The following is a 20543-nucleotide window of genomic DNA, read 5'->3' on the forward strand; positions in this document are numbered from 1 at the left end:
GTAGGAAATCACTTTTCAGACATACCATGTATGATATAATGTCAGGGTTTTATCAAACCTCTTTTTCCCCTTAACACTACATAATTTGATATTATATACAATATTCCTCATATGTTCAGGTACAGTACCCAGCCTGTGACCCTGGCAGAGAGGCCAGCTGTGGTGCCACAGAGACTGTCCATCCGTGGTGAGGATGAAGTCATCACTGGCAGTTCAGGTATGGAATATTATATTTCACATCACACTGGTAGAACCTTCATAGCCTGGATATACAGCCTTTGTAGCTTTATGTTTTCTCAGTTGCTACCTGTCAAAAAAGACTGGCCCTCATGTATTTTATCTGTCATTCAGAATTTGAACAGGTGAGCTCATTGGCCAAACCTGAGAGCTTTCACCCGATTATCCAATCAGCAGAGGCCTTGCCCAGTGACAATTGCATCGGCATGTAATTATAATATGATGATGTTGACATCACCAGACAAAACATTTGCTGGTCCTAGGTCATTTTAGCAAGGTGGCGACCGAGATAGTGTTCTAAAGCTGAAAAGGTTGGCATCCAGGCTAAAACTGTATATTAATGTAACATTGTTCAGTTGCTTCCTTCTGTATCTACTTTCAGCACAGGGACCAAAAAATATTCTACAATAGTTTCATCAGGTTGGTAAAGTATAAGATACAGGTCCTGGAGTTTTCTTTACACAGCCAACTGTATGCTTGTACCGGGTTCGAAATATTTTTCTCTGGATGCCTGCATTGAAAACTATTTGCATCAGACAAATTTTACCTGCAATTTTATACTAGGAGAATAGATCAAACTAGAAACTGAGTGTAGGTGGAAACAAACAGTACAGAATGCATAAATCCAGACACTTATTTTACATGTACAATGTATGTACCCAATATATATAGGGATGGTGCAGGTACAAAAATGTACAATGTAGGACTGGTGCAGGTTCAATGTAGGTGCAGCTACAATGTAGACCAGAAATACCTGCACAGCTCCAATTTTACCTGCACTAACCTGCATATGCAGGTGGTATTTCCAGCCCTGTTGTACTATCTCATATTGTGAAATTGATATAATGTTATACAGGATTCTGGTACAGTACAGCTCTTGAAATACATAATATTATAATACATTACAGTGTATACTCACAAAGTATTTCAATCTGTGGACTCCAAGGTATTACTTTGTGAAGAAAGTATGACAAATGCTGATTGGAGTTTGAATTTACAGAATGTCACACACACATGTATTTTCGATAGTTGTAGTTATTTACATTGTATAATGGCATGCAGCATGTGATTACTACTATATCTGACTTATAGACTTAGTGTAGAACAATTAGTGCTTGCTAATAACTCATTAAGTGTTTCTTGAATCAAGATTTCACCAATTTCCGTTTGACCTGTGGAATTCCTATTTTCCAGGTACCCGCCTGCGAGAGTTGTTCAATTATTCCACCTATAAGAAAACAAACTTACAACCTCTCCCAAATACCTCAAGCGGTGAGGATGTCACCGAACAAGACAGTAAAGAAGGGACAAGACAACCCACACAAAAACTTGTCTTCCGCAAGACAGGAAGGGCCTGGGGCTCCTTACGCGTTAAAGGAACGCCAAAAATCGAGTTAGAAGAGGACTCATCTCCGCTCACTCGCAGCTATTCTTTCAGGGGGAAGGATCTGAAGGATGAGGGACTGGAAGACATACGCGGCATCGGTACGCTCGGTGCCAGCACACGCGCCCTGTCCCTTCTCTTGTCTCCTCCACGCTCATTTATTTCCATCTTTTTTTGTTTCTTCTTCACGTTCTAGGTGACTGACAGCCACTAACCGTCACTTTCTATTTCAGTTGTCCATGCACTCAGGTGTCTTTAACTTACTTAGTAACTATCAGCAAGCAGCTGCCAGTATTATCTATTAGTATTACGCCCAATGGCAATTGTCATACACTGTGTAAGTCAAATTTGGCATCCTGAACACTGCAGGCTGACCCTACTTTCAGACTAGACTGCTTTTCCCGCATCCTGCACTGGACTGTCTTTTCCAACAACCCTTCCCTAACCTGGTTCGGGAGTAAGGTTCAAGCTGGTGGTTGGATGGTTTTTGGCGAGGTTTGCCATTGTTTCGCTGCGCCAACCAACAATTGTTTCAAATTGCTTAAAACTTTTGGGTGTGGACGGGAGGTTTGGCCAAGGTTGTCTGGTGTTGGCTGGTGTTCGGGAGTCGGTCAGCAGTGTTCGGGGCCTAATTTGACTCAAATTTAACTCAAGTTCAATTTCATTTACATAGAAAGATAGGCATGGCCTAAATCTGGTCAGACTGCTCACAAAGTTCAGCCAACCTTTGTTGGCTGTTAGTTGGGGCAAGGTTGGGGGATGGTCTTGAATGTGTGACAGGAGCTTAATTGGAAATTGTGCATGGTGCTGCAGCTGTGGAGATTTTATAATTAGAGTGCTTTGCCTCATGAATCTGTAATTATTTGTAATAACTGACATCAGATAGATAGTTATTTTAAGCATTTGCATAATTGTCAAGGTTGACTATCTGTAACATTGTTAAAATACCATTGTAAACCTCATGCAAACAGTCCATAGCTCATTTGCAGCACAGTCACATGCAGCTTTTGTCCAAACTTTTTTTTGCTTTTTGATGCTTTTTATCCCTCCCCCCATACTTGGTCAATGACAGGGCAGTATGCTGTTATCTCATCATCAGTGTGTCTATCAATTTATATGGTGCAGACTCTAATTCTAAAGAATAGTGCAAGATTCAAACGCTAATATTTAATTAATATTTGTTTCCATTGAGATTTCTTTAGCAGAAACATTGGGATTGATAAAAGTAGGATATCATTGATTGGAAAAAAATGTACAGTATTGAATGCCATAAGATGGAAAATTGTACTCAACACTTTGTAGTAAATGTAGTATGTATTTTTAGTAGATAAATCTGTGGAATACTCAGCCTGTGTGAGCTTTAATACATGTAATACTATGTGTTCATTAGATATCAGATATGGGCTAATTATATAAAGTCTACTCAAAATCTACACTGTCTCATAAAATGAAGGATACTAGTCATGCATGTATTAGACACATGAGGCACAGTCATGTTTGCTTGGAATCAGTACAAAGACAACCCGTACTTGCCTTTCCTGTCTTCATCTACTGGAAAGGGACTTACTTTGCTGCTTTGCTACAACTAGAGGTGGAACATCTGGCTATTGTTCTGTAACATTGCTACACTTTCTAGATGTAACTTATAAGTTTGTAAATTAGTTGAAGAGACTTTCTGTACTGTGTCTAGCACATCACTGTCTGCTCAGTATCTTTATCTGGGAGACTCGGAACCATTTTGTATTTAAGAAAAACCACAAAAATTGGATAGAAAAACATTGTGACTAGAGCTGTGTACCTAAACAAATTTTAGGTACAGGTACAGGTACAGGTACACAGGTTTAGGTACAGGTCCGGACCTGAACCTGTACCTGAACAATTCGACCAATTTATATGCTCTTCTGAACTCCTTCAATAACAAAAAAACATTAATAAACTTGTTAGTTAAGGTTTATTCTTTGTTTATGGCGAATGCTCAGATAAAATATAGGCAAAACTAAAGATGTTTTTGTTTTCATGAACACACTGTCCTTACACAGGGACCCATTTGAGGTCACAAATAGGCATAAAATTGGTGTGAAATTGTTTAGGTACAGTACCGGTACTGAGGGATTAGGTATTTTGGACCTGTACCTAATCAATTTTTCCGGTACAGTATCGGTACTGCGTACCGGTACACAGCTCTAATTGTGACAGTCACAGTTTTCTTCAGAATGACACAATACACACGTGCACCAATTATTTGATTTGTTGCTTCTCGGATTTTTTTGGAAAAAATATGAAGCGACGGGAAAAAAAAAACAGGTCTAGCCGCAAATGCTACAATAGGAGCCATGGAGTCAACACAAAAGGATGGGTCAATATTTAAACAAATTTTTTATATTGAATGAATTTTGAACTTTTAATCAAACTGCATTCAATTTGATAGATGGAAAAACTGTAACAACTAAGAAGAAAAGGACTTTCATCAACTGTTTGGGGCGAAATATGAGCATGTTTGAGTTGATCCAGAACCAGAATCTTTTTTCTTTTGCAAATCAGAAAAAAATGAAGAGGCGAATCCGAAAACCAACAAATTAACTTGGCGTGGCCTTAGTGAAATACATGCAGCTGACCAGTATATGAATCAATGATGTTTGGTAGAGACATTTTGTCTATGTCAGTCTCAATAGAAACAAGTATTCCTGAGAAATCTATACATTCAAATAGTCTTACCTCAGATCTCTATACCTTCTACTAACCCTGTAGTAGTTGACACTTTCTGTGTTGTTGTAAGCTATACTTTATCAAGCAGTTTTCTCATTGCAGCAGCAATGTTTCAGAATCTGTTAAAGGTGTTGCAGTAACTGTTATACTGATTATACTTTTCTTTTGTTTATCTTCTCTCTTAGATTGTTGTGTAGTTTGTTAGTTACTTTGTAGTGTGCTAGGGCTCCTTGGTTAGGGGTACTCTTTCAGATGGTGGAAGGTGTGGAAGGTTGATATATAACTAATTCTTTACTTTCCAGAGGTTTCCTTTCCTATTATAGGATTATTTTCATACTTCGCATGTTTTGTTCAACTTCCCACCTCTGCATGATCATGAGTATCTTAAAAAATATTGTTGTCTGCAGATTTCTCCACTGTGATACTGTTCTATATATTTTTTTTCCAGTGTCCAGAATTCGCCAGTTATTTGGTGATTCCAAAGATGAGACAGAACAGCCAGCACTAGTCAAACCAGGAGGGTCACCTGAGCGCCGACCCCTCTCTAGCCCAGAGGTATCTGTATCTGTATACTAACTGCCCTTGGAATATCTAAACCTAAACATTGTTTAAAGCTACAATCATGTATTAGGCCACACCAATCTAATTTCTTGGTTAACAGATTTTTCTAGAAAAAGAATTGAGCAGGCGGGCGAAAAAAAATAAAAACAGGCCAGGCATCCTATTATGGCCCAAAATGGTACGATAGGAGCCATGAAGCCAACACACCAGGCTGGTTCAAAATTTAAACAATGAATTTTGAACTTTTAATGATACCACTGCATTGAAAGATGGAATAACTGTAACAACTAGGAAGAAAAGGACTGGTTTCAATGGTTCAGGTCAAAATTAAATGAGCATTTTGCAGTTGATCCTGATTTTTTTTTTGCAAATCAGAAAAAAATGAAGTCGGCGAATCCGTTAAACAAGTCTTAGAAATTAAATTGGTGTGGCCTAATTAATTATCTAATGATATAATGCCCCTGTTGTTTTTGGTGACAGCGAGTTCCACTCTACGATAGTTCTAGGAAAGAGTGAGTTTTTGAACACCTCAATCCTTGGTTGATAACTCTGATATTTGAAGGCATGACTTATTTCTTGTTCTTTTCTGGGCTTGTATTACTAGGTACTTAGTAGTTGGTACATCCATGTAGAATACAACACGGTGTATTCCGTATCGCCCGAGGTACCAGCCCGACCGCGCGTCGGAGCCGAAGGCCGGAGGGAGATCCGATCCGCGGGAGGGCTGGGACCGAGGGTGATGCGGAATACACCGTGTTGTATTTTATTTATGTCATACCCACCCAAGGAAACGCACCTTTCAATGCGAAAAGAGCGAAAATTTTGGTCCCTAAACCCAAAAAATGAGACAACATCAGTTCCAATGTCCGGATTCTGTATTCGAATTTGGAAATCGGTACACGCGGTTAGGCCGAAATGCGTTCGAATCGTTCTATGGAACATTTGGAAGCCCCGGGCTGTACGCGTTAAGAACCCCCGGGCCGTACCGCTAGTTACAATGTATCACACGGGCCGGAACACCCGTATCGAACGTAATCGCGGCCCAGGTAGGACATAAACCAGTTTAATAGTCATTTTGTACATGATGCATAGTCTGGACATTTTTCTTCTGTCTTCCAGTGACACCCACTGTAGGTTTCTTTTCATTTCCACAACACTAGCACCCCTTTCATAGTTGTTTGTGCAGAATCTTACAGCTTGATTCTGTACCCCTTGCAGGTACCAGGGGGGCCAGCATCCCCCCTAATCCACACCCCCTCCACGGCTAAGCCGACTCCCCCCACCGTCACCTCCAGACCGGCCACTTCTGACCTCGAGTCGTACCAACCAAACAACAGAATGAGAGAAGAAAAGGAAAACGATGTAGAGCGGGCTGAGAGGATAGCCAAGTACAAAGCACAAAGGAGAAGGGAGTTGGCCCAGAAATATGACTTCCTCAACAAAGGTCAGTGTTTATTGTAACTTGTTTTGCACTCACAAAATAAAACGAAATATAACAATTGAAGTTAAGTAGACATGCATGGGAGGGCCGGAAACCTGCTGGTTTATCTTTGGCCCTTCCCAATACTACAAGATTAAAAGTTACCATTGATACATGAATGAAGCAAAATTTAAAGGAAGAAGACAAAAGTAACAGGAAATAAACAGAAACAATTCGAAGAACTATTGAAAGAATACAAATCATCTATCTGAACAAATAAAGAAGATCAAACTAATTAATCTAGGGGTAAGTTATTACGAACATAAATACAAAATTAATGTAAATTATATGAGCAAGTTTTCAAATCAACAAATTAAACAAGGAAAGCAAACAAACTTAGGAAATGGTGGTTGGTTGAAGTAGTATTTATCTTTTTTAAAAGCTGTGGTAGAACTACCCATCTGCAGTCTGCTTTTTGCAGAGACATTTCAAATATTGCAGAAGAAAAATTAAGCAACCTGCGTTTTTGCAGGCTGAAAAATTTGGGTTAGGGGTTCAATGATGTTCAAGAGCTTTCAATGTGTTTACTACCGACTCTATAATACACAAGGTGATTTTGCACATATTTTTCAAATTGCATGGAAAATGTGTACGTGTGTATTTGCAGATAGTATTTCTGAATTGCAGCGCAAAATTGTGACATTCTGCAATATTGCAGAACACTAAAACTGTATTTGTACCACTGCAGGTGTAGCAGTGGACGCCCAGGCACATCGAGCCAGATTTGGAAAGAACAGGAACTTCACCATCGGGTCTTCACCTGAGAGTGTGCTCAGTATTGCTGCAGCCCGCTCAGAGGTCAGTATAATATTATATATCATAGCCATATAGAATACAACACAGTGAACCACTCACACCGGGAAGGTTCCCTATTCTTTTTGATTGGTTCTTTGCGGTAGGTTCTTTAACGTGTATGGGGTGTGGCTCTTCCCAAACACTGGACCTCCATTTAACGTTCTATCCGAGGGACGTCCCTAGCCGAAGCTACATGTAGGTACTCATTTCCACTTGTTTGAAGTGAGGAAAGTTGTGTAAAGTGACTTTCCAAAGGGCATAAGATCAGTGACATGGTAGGATTCGAACCCACGACTTCTTGGTCCTGAGCCGAACACACTATTTATGCCACTGATACCAGTGTTGTATGTCCATGTATGCTCCAGGTGGAGAGTCGAGTAGGACAGCATCCTGTTGGACTGAGTCCACGTCTGGTCAGGAGAGGTTCTCATGACAGGTGGGGCACCATAGTTACATTGTCTTACATTCAGGTGGCACGTTGGCAGAACGTACTGCACCTGCGCAAACCCCAATTTTTCACGGTTTTCTTTGGATTTTTGGTCAATGTTGCATCATAATTTTGCCTCTTGCAGACAATATTTTTTCCCACATAACAGTTAGAAACTACAGACAGGATGTTAACCACGGCATATATGAGTGAATACATCCTTATATGAGAAGTTCTGCCAAAGTGCTATGTACAATACATTCCGGTTTTGCGCAGGTGCAGTGCGTTCTGCCAACGTGCTCATGCGCGTGTACTTATTCTGCTGCATCTGTGGCATTGCTTGTGGTGTGCTTAGGGCAGGGCTCTCGTAGCCAGCTCAATTTTTTTTTTCTGTCAGCTCAGGTTCATGATTGCCCACAATCTGGAGGGGGGGGGGTGTCCGGTGACAAATTTTGGATTTTCAAGCCTTTGAAAACATCTTGACCAGTTCACTCTGTGATCAAGATGTAGAGACTCCACAAAGTTCCTGCAATTGAGGGAAAAATGGGGCTAGAGCCCTGGCTTAGGATGGTTATCTGAAGCACATTGGCAGAATATGTACTGGGCCTGTGTGAAACCCAAATATTTCATGGTTTTCAGTGGATATTTGGTCAAGTTTGTATCAGAATTTTGCAAGTTAAAGACAGTATTTTTTCCTACACAGCATTTTGAAACTCTACACGGGATGTCATCCTTAAATATGGCCTTAAAATGTGTGCTATATCCTTGATTAAAAGTGGTTTAATTTGTTTGTGTACTTTTCAGTGCTATCCTGGCTGAAAGTGTGGCAAAGTTCAGTGATGATCATCATTCCGGCAGGACACAGACTGACCTGTCTGTCGACACCCCTCATCCAACACCCTCACCTAGAGCTCTCAGAAGGTACACAAGGTTTTCTTGTCTTCTTACTTTGGCCAGGTACTGTAAATCACTACAATATTCCTGGTACTTTTATATTCTCAGTTTTTGCCATCACTTCAGAATCTGTACTGTGAATTCAGTTTACGTTTAGTTTCAGTTTTATTTATTTTACCAGCAGTAACACTCAGGTACATAAAAACCTGTTTTTCAGGCAATGCTGGGTATACAAAGCACGAATAACAGAGAGTATACAATATTACAAAATCACATACGATACAGAATGACATAAGAACAAAAATATCACACAATTTCGCCTCTTCATTCGATCATGACATCACAATTCCTGACTGAATTCCTGAAGGAAGGATAGATGGAAGGAAGGAAGGATGGAAGGATGGATGGATGGATGGATGGAAGGAAGGATGGATGGATGGAAGGAAGGAAGGATGGATGGAAGGATGGATGGATGGATGGATGGATGGATGGATGGATAAATGGCTATGTGGATGGATGGATTATTAAATTACAATCACAAAAAGTTTTCCATCAAAATATGTCAATTTTTGATGCAAAATATTACATAATCATTATGTATGTTTTGTGTTGACCACTTTAGGTACAGGAGAAGTGAGACATTACCTATGGAGAGAACAGACATCATGACTATGTTGTCCCCAGACAGTGAGGAGCCACCAAAACCAACATCACAACAGACTAGTGTGGATGCACAGAAGGACACAAGGTAAGAAATGTTAAAAACAACATAAATCAGTCACATTATCACTCATTGACTTCGTCATCATTTGTCACTGTGGTTCTCACGCTTGCTGGGAATCGAACCCATGCCTTAATGCGGTGAGAGCGCCAAATTCTAAGTCTATTAAAGTTTCCTCTTTGTCATTTGGCATTTCAACTTTCCATCGTTTTGTCACAAAGAAATTTAGAAAGAACTGTAGTGTTGTAGTGAATATTGATACCTGGGTACAAATGGGTTAAGCATAATTATGATTTTTTGGACCTTAAGGATGACGTTATCATATTTTATTGCCCCAAATGTAATTATCTTTAAAGTTATCATACAGCACTTTGGTACAAATAATTGCAATAAAAGTATGATTTTTTTGTGCATAATAGTCAAAGCTACAAATGTACGTTTGCACAAATCGATATCTACTACCCATACAGAAAATAACCTAAAAAGCTAGTTATTCTCTAATTATATTCATGTAACTATGGGCAATTAGTAGATATCAATTTGTGCAAACCTACATTTGTAGCTTTGACCATTATGCATTTGAAAATCATACTTTTAAAGTATAATGACATCATCCATATGGTCCATAAAATTATATGCATAACCCTTTTGTACCCAGGTATCAATATTCATACAACTACAGTTCTTTCTAAATATCTTTGTGACAAAATGATGGAAAGTTAAAATGCCAAATTAGCCAGTGAGGAAACCTTAAACTTTTGGAGAGTGTACATGAACAAGCTATCTTTATGGATGCCATTGTCATGTGGATAAAAAGACTTTCCTGTGTTCCCCCAGACTGGAGTCAGAGGTAGATCCCCAGACTGTAGTACCTGTACAGGAGGGGACTAGTGAGGACCAGACTGAAGACCAGAGTCAGGCAGAGTCCCAGCCCAGGAGGGTTCATGCAGGTATGAATTATGATTTAGGCCACAGCAAGTAAATTTTATGGATGACATCCCCCGCAGACTCCAAATCTAATGCGAGAGGGTGAAAACAAACTTGGCGAGCCGAAAAAACAAGGTTCCTACATTTTAGAATTTTGACTCAATCATATTGTACAAATGGTTTTTATTCGGTGGGATCATCACATATACACAGTCAGCATCACATATCACTGCATCAAAGTAAGAAACAAAACATTGAATCAGCCTTTTCCTGTCTCCTCTCTTTACAGTTATCTGCCATCCATGTTCCGGCATGGCAGCAGACATCTTTGCCCATTTTTGGCATGCTGACCACTGTCAGAAGGCAACAAAATTTCTTGTTTTTTTTTCCAAAATCAGGTGAAAATTAATGCGCACGCTGATGTCATCCATAAAAATTACTTGCTGTGGCCTTATGAAGATTTACGAAATTTGTGGCAGGATTGACATAACAGGTGACTATCACCTTTTCAAGATGTCAAATCTGAGACCAGACTGTAAGGTTTGAATCTCTTTCTCTGGTTGTTTATAGTTTTCCAATGATGACTTCTATTTTGTTAACATTTGCTTGGGAGCAAATGCAGCATATTTCACTCATCATTCCCCCCATTCCAAAATAGATGTTCCATATCAACCTCCCTGTCCATAACAATTGTTCCCAAACCCCCCATGGCCCATGAAGTGCTTTTGAGTGTTCTCAAACCCCCAGTTTTTATAGGTAACAAATATTCTCAAAACCCCCAGAACCTGATGTGAAATATTGTGTTTCCTTCAGGGGATTTTTGTGATATGGAAGTGGCGGAGCGTAGAAGGCGTGACCGAGAGCGCAGAGAGCAGCGACGAAGGCGGAAGGAAGAGAAGAGAAAGTCTAAACTCAACATGCCAGGAGAGGAAGGTCAGCATTCTGGTAACACAGTTACTGTAGTGGCTGTCTTACCTACTATGATCAATAGATGGCGCTGCTAATACAGTAACCATAGGAAGACACTCAAACATGTCGGGAACTATTACTCTGTCTAAACTCAACATGCCAGGAGAGGAAGGTCAGCATTCTGAGATCACAGTAGTGCCTGTCTTACCTGCTATGATCAACAGATGGCACTGCTGATACAGTAACCAAACACTCAAACCTTAGCTTTCCTTGTATTTACAAACTATTGCCCTGTTTAAACTCAACATGCCAGGAGAGGAAGGTCAGCATTAATTCTGATACTAGTAACACTGTAGTGGCTGTCTTACCTACTATGATCAATAGATGGCGCTGCTAATGCAGCAACCATAAGAGCACACTCAAACCTGTCGGGAACTTTCCTTGTATTTACAAACTATTGCTCTGTCTAAACTCAACATGCCAGGAGAGGAAGGTCAGCATTCTGGTAAACACAGTAGTGGCTGTCTTACCTACTATGATCAATAGATGGCGCTGCTTATACAGTAACCATAAGAAGACACTCAAACCTGTCGTGAATTTTCCTTGTATTTACAAACTATTGCTCTGTTTAAACTCAACATGCCAGGAGAGGAAGGTCAGCATTCTGGTAAACACAGTAGTGACTGTCTTACCTACTATGATCAATAGATGGCGCTGCTAACTCAGTGACCATAAGAAGACACTCAAACCTGTCAGGAGCTTTCCTTGTATTTACAAACTATTGCTCTGTTTAAACTCAACATGCCAGGATAGGAATTGTCAGCATTCTGATAACACAGTAGTGGCTGTCTTACCTACTATGATCAATAGATGGCGCTGCTAATTCAGTAACCAAACACTCAAACCTGAGCTTTCCATGTATTTACACACTATTGCTCTGTCTAAACTCAACATGCCAGGAGATGAAGGTCTGATAACACAGTAGTGGCTTTCTTACCTACTATGATCAATAGATGGCGCTGCTGATTCAGTAACCATAAGAAGACACTCAAACCTGTAGGGAGATTTCCTTGTATTTACAAACTATTGCTCTGTCTAAACTCAACATGCGGGGAGAGGAAGGTCAGCATTCTGGTAACAACAGTACTGATGTTTGGAGCTGTCATACCGACTATGATCAATAGATGGCGCTGCTAATACAGGCAAATACATATAGTGTCTTGGTATGAGGTTAATGAAGCAAATAATCTGCAACCAATATTAACCTTTAGCACGCAGAATTGCTAAGCGGTAACCACAAAAACTGTCCCTGGCCAAAACTGACATGAATACTTAACAAAATTTGAACAAAGTCTTAAGTGAAAAGTTGCAAAAATGTACCTTGATCTGTTACAAATACCCTTTTGATGGAAGTAACCCAGAACTTGTTTTCTGTCCCAATACAGAAGAGTTTGCCGACTTCTCCCAGATCTCAGCAGTGCCTGAAGATGTGTACACTGACGGACAGCTGTCTGCAGTACCACAGGAGCTGTCAGGGGGCGACAGGGAGGCCTCCCCCAGCAGGCTGTACGTGGACACTGCCGTGGTGGAGCCCAGAGACCGCATGAGCTCACAGAGCGAACAAGACACTTCTGACTCGGACAAGAAGCAGACACAGAAATATATCCAGCTCACCAAGCAGCCTTCTCAACAAGAACAGAGAGTCCAGCCCAGAAGTACACAGAAACAAGCCCCGGACGTCTGTAAAGAGACTCAGGATAAACCAGGGTTAATACTAACGGAGCTAAACATGAGGAAAGGTCAAGTCAAGGTCAAAGACGTGGACAAGTTATCAGGTGTTCCCCGAGTGTCACGGCTTCGAACTCTGTCCCCGAGGAAGGATGATGTGGCAGTAGACTCCACAACAGAGTCTGAACATGAAGGAGGACACATGTCAGACACTCACGCCAGCAGGGTAAAGAAGCTATCAGATGACCCCAGACCGTCCAAGGCAGAAGCTCTGTTGAGGAGTAAAAGGCCCCTTCTACCTTCTAAAGTCAAGCGGCAGCTGGGAGGGGAAGAGAAGCGGCTAGCCTTGCATTTGAAAGGTTCGGATTCTTCCCGATCGGACACCTCGGACGTAGAGGGAAAGCATAGCAGCTTCCTGACATATATGAAAGCCGGGGCGGAAGAAATCAACGGTGATGCAGACGAAACAACTCCCACTCCTGTGACAGAGCTTAGGGTGGAGGAAGAGGCAAGCACGGCATCAGTAGATGAGGTAGAGACAAACGTCCAGGGGACACGCAGTACAGAAAAACTGGTGGAGCTGAAGGTAGTAGAGGAGCCGGCGGCAGCTATCACACCTATAGATGTCAGCACCTTAGACGAAAAACTGGCTAGACTGAAACAAAGACTGGAGCAAAGAACCAAGCTACAGGTGGAAGAAGTGAAACTTGCGAAGCCGGAGGGTCTGGGGATTAAAATTGAAGCTAAAGTTAGTGAGAAATATCGTAATGTGGAGAAGAGGACAGATGCAGTGGAGGACAGTGGCAGGAAGAAGATGGACAGTATAGTGTCGTCAAAAGCTGGACCGTCGTATGAGAAACCAGAAGGAAGTGAGGAGGGGGCAGTGACAGGGGAAGAAGACACCACAACACAGCCAAGTGCACAAATCACAGCAGAAGAACTCGCAGCAATCAGAGAAGTGGATTTAGCCATACAAGAAGAAGAACAGTATCCAGAAGAGCCAGAACCCATAGAAGAAACCAAACCAGTAGTAAAGGAACCAGCTAGTACCAGGAAAGAAGTCGTACATACAGTAAAAGTTGTTCCTCAGCCTGCCACTGTTTTGAAGGAAACGGAACAAGCACAAGAAATCCTGCAGGAAGCCAGAGAGATGGGGAAAGAACAAGAACTAAAGGTAGAAGAGGAAGAAGAGAAACAGTCCACTGTGGTGAAAGAGGCTGAACAGTCCGTCCTCTCTTCTAGTGTCCAACCTGAGTTTGACTCGACTCCTCAACCCACAAAGTTCCATGGAAAGCCACCCTTGTCGCTAGAACTGGACTTAGAGTCCGAGCCCACTTCTGAGTTACCCAAGCAGCCCCCCACCCCCACACCTGGCTCCCCACGCTTCTCAGTCATCGAGTCTCTGAGGGAAAGTGCTCGCAAACTGGACGACAAGATCAAGAGTCTGAAGGAGGGAACCAAGAAACTGGAGGAGAAGATCGGGAACAAGAGACAGGATAAGATCCAGAAGCTGGGGGAGAAGGTCTCCAAGTTTGAGGCCATCGCTAAGGGAGGACCTCCCGCGGGCAAGGAGGGGAGGACGAGGATGAAAATGTCGTCGAAGGAGCGGCGGAGAGACGAACGTTTCCGCACACAGCCTATCACAGCCATGGAGAAGTCTTCTGGGACATCGGCATCAGAAATGTGAGTTCATTTTCTTTCAGTAGGCCACATACACCAATTTAATTAGTTTGTTCTCAGAAAAAATATGAAGCGACAGGGCAAAAAAAAAATGAAAATAAAAACAGGTCTAGGCATCCTATTATAGCCCCAAATGCTACAATATTAGCCATGAAGTCAACAAAAAAGGCTGGGTTAAAATTTAAAGTATAAATTTTGAACTTTTAATCAAACCACTGCATTGATAGATGGAAAAAACTGTAACAAATAGGAAGAAAAGGAATTTCCTCAACTGTTTGGGGGCAAAATATGAGCATTTTTGAGTTGATTCAGAACCAGAATCTTCTTGCTACAATCATTAAAACAATGACCAGAAAATGGACTTTGAAAATCTGGAAATACCCCTGGGTAAATCATATCATAGAAACTATTACTAATTATCAACTACAATGTGAAGGTCATTTGCATAATTAATGATGAAATGTTGAAACGAAACATTGTCAAAAGATAGGAATTTCACATATGAATATTATGTTATTTGAGTTGAGAAAGTCTTAATTTAAAATATCATGCAGATCTCAACTAACCTTTCTTTCATAATCATAAAAACACAAAAGCTCTAAATATTTCATAATCATAGATGTATGAGGTCTCCAAATTCTTCTTGTGCCTGTATTAATGTATATTAGCATGTATTCTATCCAATCTTTCTTACATATTTACAAAAGATCAGATTCATTCATTATGGAGGGCTTGAAATTCATTTTGGGGAATACATTTGTAGATGCACCTAAAAATTGGGGTGCACCATATAAGATAAACTAAGTAGGTCTCAGCAAAAACTAATTATATTTCATTTCTAAAGAAAATATTACAAGATTAATTTACTAATTTTTCTGACAGTTATATTTCAAGAACACATGTATGATGCTGTATAGAAGTATACATTTAACATCTTTACATAGTACAATCCTACGAAAATATTTGTGTGCACCCTTGCACCCACTGAAAAAAGTCACAAGTACCAGGAGAAAAGGTTCAGTTTATATAAGCTACATGATACCTCCCCCAGGGAAGAATGGAACAGGCCATTAGAAGGCCTTTGTAGAAAAAAATGCCAAGGTTCAAAGGTCACTAGTTGAGCGAGTCCCACTGCTGGGTGCTGGTTGGGTGAGACATTCTTATCTCCTCTAATCCTATTAACTCACCTACTTATCTGTGTTTTGTTCAACTGTTGTGCTAAGTTTTGTCACAACAGTCTCCTTCTACCAGTTTTGGTATAGCCGGTACACTTTCTTTGTAAGCCTGACTGTTTTCCATTGAGCGGTAGGGAGGGGGGCACACGTACGTTGTATGAGTAATGTTTGTTCCAGTCAATTTAACACTAGTAACGGTTATACAGAACATAGGGTACTGTCGGAGATGTTTCATCTGGTAGGACAGTGCTTAAGAGGATGAGGACTGTATTGTCAGTGTGGTTGTTAGACTGGTGGTGATTGTGGGTGACTGTGAGGTGTCAGACAGGGAAAGGTCACCCTGTGCTAACCTGACACAGTATCCACAGCCTTTATTGATTGAGTAAACAGGTTGTCAGTCGGTGTTACTGGTCCACAACTAGTACCAGCTTCATAGACATTCAAGGCCACACCGATTCATTTTGTTGGTTCTCGGACATTTTTAGTTGCAAGCGGACATCATAAAATGAAAGGGCTAAGAAGAAAACTTGAATATGGCTGTATTTACTACATAACACTGAGTCCACTGAGGCATCAACCAGGTCCTCAGACTTTGCTATCATTAGGTTTTTCCAGTTAACCATATTTTCAAAAAATCTAAGAACCAACCAATGTTTTTTTCTGTCAGACTACTTAATTTAGGTATATCACGGTATCAATTTTACTGTGAAAATTGTTATTATAATGACTTTGCCAGTACTGTTCACGTCATGCAATTATTTTTGTGGCTGTACTAAGTGTTGTTATTTATTATTTATCTTGCATTGTTGTTTTAATTTGGACTGAGATCACCAAGGAATACTTTGCAGTGTTTTAATTGCATGTAGGAAATGACTAATAAAGCTGAATATATACATTGTAATATACTAGTCTAGTAATTTTGCATGACATAATTTTTCAAATTGCAAGACATTGCAAAACGGTTGCCATTATTATGCAATTTTGTATAGGCCATGGGTTCAGATCCAGACTTATAACTAACATAAATTCATGTATTAAATTTTGTGCCAAAGTATTTTCGAATTTTGACTTTCTGCAATATTGCAGCACAATGCAAAAAGTATTTCTACCAGTAGAACTAGTAGTAATGAATGTGCAAATATAATAGGCAGGACTTCCAAGAACACATGCTTGTTTGCACTTTCTGTGTAGGCAATGGGTGGGGCTCTTATCAACATGTATCCAATATAACTTTGACATAAAATGACAGCAAGCACTTAGGCCATGTTGATTTGATTATATGGATGACATCCTCCGGGAGCCCCAAAACTGATGCACGCGTGTGAATAAAAAAAAAAGTTTTGCAAAAAAAAATGTTATTTTCATTATGAAATCTACGTGGTCATGAGGGTTGAGCAAATGGCACAGAATATGGTTTGGCGAATAATCTAGTCTTCAAGTTCATTTCTTTACAATTTCGTCTTTTTTCGTTTGATTTTGGCATTCTACGACATTGGTATAGTTTTTATTATTTTTTTTTGTAATTTATGGTATATTTTTGCTCATTTTGCAACTGTTTTGTACAATTTACAGTATGGTTGAAAACTTTTTTTTTTTTTGGAAACGGCCGAAAATTCATGCTCGCGCGGATGTCATCCATATGATCAAATCAACATGGCCTTACATGTACACTTAGTAAGTACTGGGGATTAATCATAGAAACAATTGTTAAGTTGCCTGGAAAACGACCATGCTTGCAATTGTATGCTGAACTGTTTAATACTACAAGTCTGTACTACTCAATCATATCTAAAATTGTGATTTTTTGATTCTTAATAATTAGCCTAAGGCCACACCAGTTTGATAAATTGGTTCTCGGATTTGCCCGCTTCATTTTTTCTTGATTTGTATTTGAGAGAAAAAGATCTAGGTTTGTTTTCTGACCTTTATTTAACCTAGAAGCTATTGACAGCCCAAGCCACTTTTTAAGAGCTAAAGCCAAGGAGGGGAGGGTGGTCTGGGGTCCTAATCACAGTGCATCGTTATTCAGTAATACAATTAGTTTCAGCAATAGATAATAAGCAAAATGAAAATTTATACATATAATTCTAAATCGTCACAATCTTCTTTTCAACATTCATCTGCCAGGTCTTCAACAATAACATTTCCATATTCTACATATTTTTTTTATTGATTTCATAATTATCTACTGTGGCTCGTTTCAGTAAGTTTTACCTTTGCCAAGAATTATGTTTTACACTAATTAACATAGCGTTTGTACATGTGTATGTGTGTGTGTGTACAAAATGTACACGTATGTGTGTGTGTGTACTATGTTATGTGGTTTAGCACAGTAACTCAAGAAGCTTTAGATAGATTGTCAAGAAACTTGGTACTACATGGGTAGGTCTTGATGAGACCTGGAAATGATTAGATTTTGCCCCCTTGGCAGCTACGTACTGTAGCAGAACTTCTGGTTTTGATAATTATCTTATAATCTAGACATGCTAGGGTCACGGATTTTGGTATCGTGTTCCCGAAATTGCCTTACACCTAAGTTACAGTGCTTTTAAGGATCACCCTGTCATGAAGTACAACATGTATTGCATGATAGCTGACATATTATGATAGCCTGGGTTGTTGTGTTGTCTGGGGGACTACATCGTAGTACATGTATGTGTAGGGTTGGGTCAACTTTACAGTAGTTTACTGTGGTTGCTATATGCTCTCAAGTCACCTGACTCTTTCTCCACAGTGACTGCAGTTTGGGCACAGATATATAGAAATATTATCCCACATTAATTTTCAGTCAACGTAACAATGTTGTAGATGTAACTGTGCATTATATCTATTATGGTAGCACCATAGTATAACTATAAGGCATACGTGTAAGCACCTGCAAAGGTTGTTGTAATATACGTTTGTTAATATTATGGGGACTTTTGGGGAGGCAGTATGTGCTACAATATTGGTACATGTTGTGTATGTATAGACTTTGACCTAGAATTTTTCCAATGATGTACCTTTGCACATTAGAGCTTTTGGCATGAAACTAATATTAGTATACATGTACAAGGGGCCTGGAAATATGAAATGCCTTTTAATCAGTTTGAAGAAGGTTTCCAGGGGTAAAGTTACTACTAAGGCCACACCAATTTAATTTCTTGGTTAACAGATTCGCCGCTTCATTTTTTTCTGATTTGCAAATAAAAATAAAAATCCAGAATCAACTGCAAAATGCTCATATTTTGCCCTGAACAGTTGAAAACAGTCCTTTTCATCCTAGTTGTTACAGTCATTCCATCTTTCAATGCAATGGTATCATTAAAAGTTCAAAATTCATTGTTTAAATTTTGAACCAGCCTGGTGTACATGTGTTGATGACTTCATGCCTCCTATCGTACCATTTTGGGCCATAATAGGATGCCTAAGCCGGTTTTTATTTTATTTTTTTTCGCCTGCCCGCCCCATTATTTTTCTAGAAAAATCCGTTAACCAAGAAATTAAATTGGTGTGGCCTAAAAGGAGCATTTTTAATGAGATATTAGCGTTCATACCATAGGTTTTGTGAATTGCAGTAATTCCTCATTGACTATGCAAATTAAGTCCTTATTTGCATAACTTGTATCTAATCGTGTGCAACTCTATTGAAGCTACCTGCATGCCCAAAATGATGGAAATTTATTCTTATTTCTGGACTAAAGCTCACTTTGTAAGATTGGAACAAAAATGACTCTGCAGTTCCAAACTTAACTGATAGGGGGCCCAAACCTATATAATGTCCTCAGCTTTACTGACAAATTTCTGCTCTTTCTATAGATTTTCAACTCATTGAGACCATTTTCATGTTGAATTTCCAATTCATCATTCCTTTTTTACTTGGTCTGGCCTTAGAAAGTTATATTTTACAATGGCCCTCTCATCGCTGATAATTGAAAGCAATCCATTAAATGTAAGAATCCATTAAATGTAAGGAATCTGGGTCATGGAATACATTTGTTATTGTCAATGTGTGCAGTAGGATAGTTATTCTCAAGTACTATGATGCCTATCCATGGATTTGGCCTAAGCCCTTTAAAAATAGAGTTCAATGATCTCATCCCTTTGCAAAATGATATTAACCCTTACGGTAAAGTTGCAATCGCACATAGATCGTACGTTGTTAGCACGTACAACTTACTTACCACTTGCGTACGATGCATGCAAGTTGCAACTGGTCACGGCCAGACGTGGCGTGCAGACCACGCTCTTACTATCTTGCGCAACCGTGCGAGTGACGTGTGACTCCTTCCCCACGTTTTCAGAAAAACGTAGCAGACGTAGCCTCCTAAAAAACGTACGGACAAAAAGCACGTACGGCGGGTTGTGATCATGACCGGGGCTTTATGAAAGAAAGCATTTCAGAGAAATTATTATGATAAGTAGCTTTCAAAAAAGAAAGTTTCAGGTGGCAGAAGGTCTAGATCTGCTTTAAGGTTGTGTCTGTGTATTTAAGGATGGTGTTCATTGGTCATCGTCGACTACGACGGACGAACAATACGAACGAAGGATGGTGTTCAGTCTTAAGTTTTCGATTGTTGTGTCGGAGTAGACATGTGCAACAGGCAAAGTTCCGATACAACAGTTGACAAAACATCCAGCAAAAACCTTGAAAAATCTAGGTTTTTGGCAGGTGCAGTACATTCTGCTGACATGCTTCAAGAGAGTCCTGATTAGAGTCTTGATGCAGTCTTACACCTCCAGAAGACAAACCAAGAGAGAACACATGATTCTTGCTGTTGTTACCAAGTCTTCCCCAGTTGGCTTGTCTGGATACACAGCGTGCAAAATACCTGGTTGCCCAGTTGCCCCGGGCAGCAAAATTTTACTTGAGGCAACCTATTTTTGAACCTTAGGGTACTCCAGCGTGCTACCTGGATTTTAAGAATGCCCCCCCCCCC

General features: G+C 40.0%; 1 protein-coding gene across 1 annotated transcript in view; it reads left to right on the forward strand.

Moving 5' to 3' along the window:
* LOC109462852 overlaps window positions 1-20543 on the forward strand; it is a 99508-nt gene that overhangs the window by 39263 nt on the left and 39702 nt on the right. Inside the window, 11 exon segments of the mRNA XM_019759491.1 lie at window positions 120-217; window positions 1432-1722; window positions 4776-4882; window positions 6107-6332; window positions 7057-7166; window positions 7529-7599; window positions 8395-8511; window positions 9107-9232; window positions 10043-10155; window positions 10946-11065; window positions 12487-14452. Of these exon segments, the coding sequence (XP_019615050.1) occupies window positions 120-217; window positions 1432-1722; window positions 4776-4882; window positions 6107-6332; window positions 7057-7166; window positions 7529-7599; window positions 8395-8511; window positions 9107-9232; window positions 10043-10155; window positions 10946-11065; window positions 12487-14452 (3345 nt within the window).

This window comes from Branchiostoma belcheri, unplaced genomic scaffold, assembly GCF_001625305.1.
Source record: "Branchiostoma belcheri isolate BF01 breed outbred unplaced genomic scaffold, Haploidv18h27 scaffold12, whole genome shotgun sequence".
Lineage (NCBI taxonomy): Eukaryota > Metazoa > Chordata > Leptocardii > Amphioxiformes > Branchiostomatidae > Branchiostoma > Branchiostoma belcheri.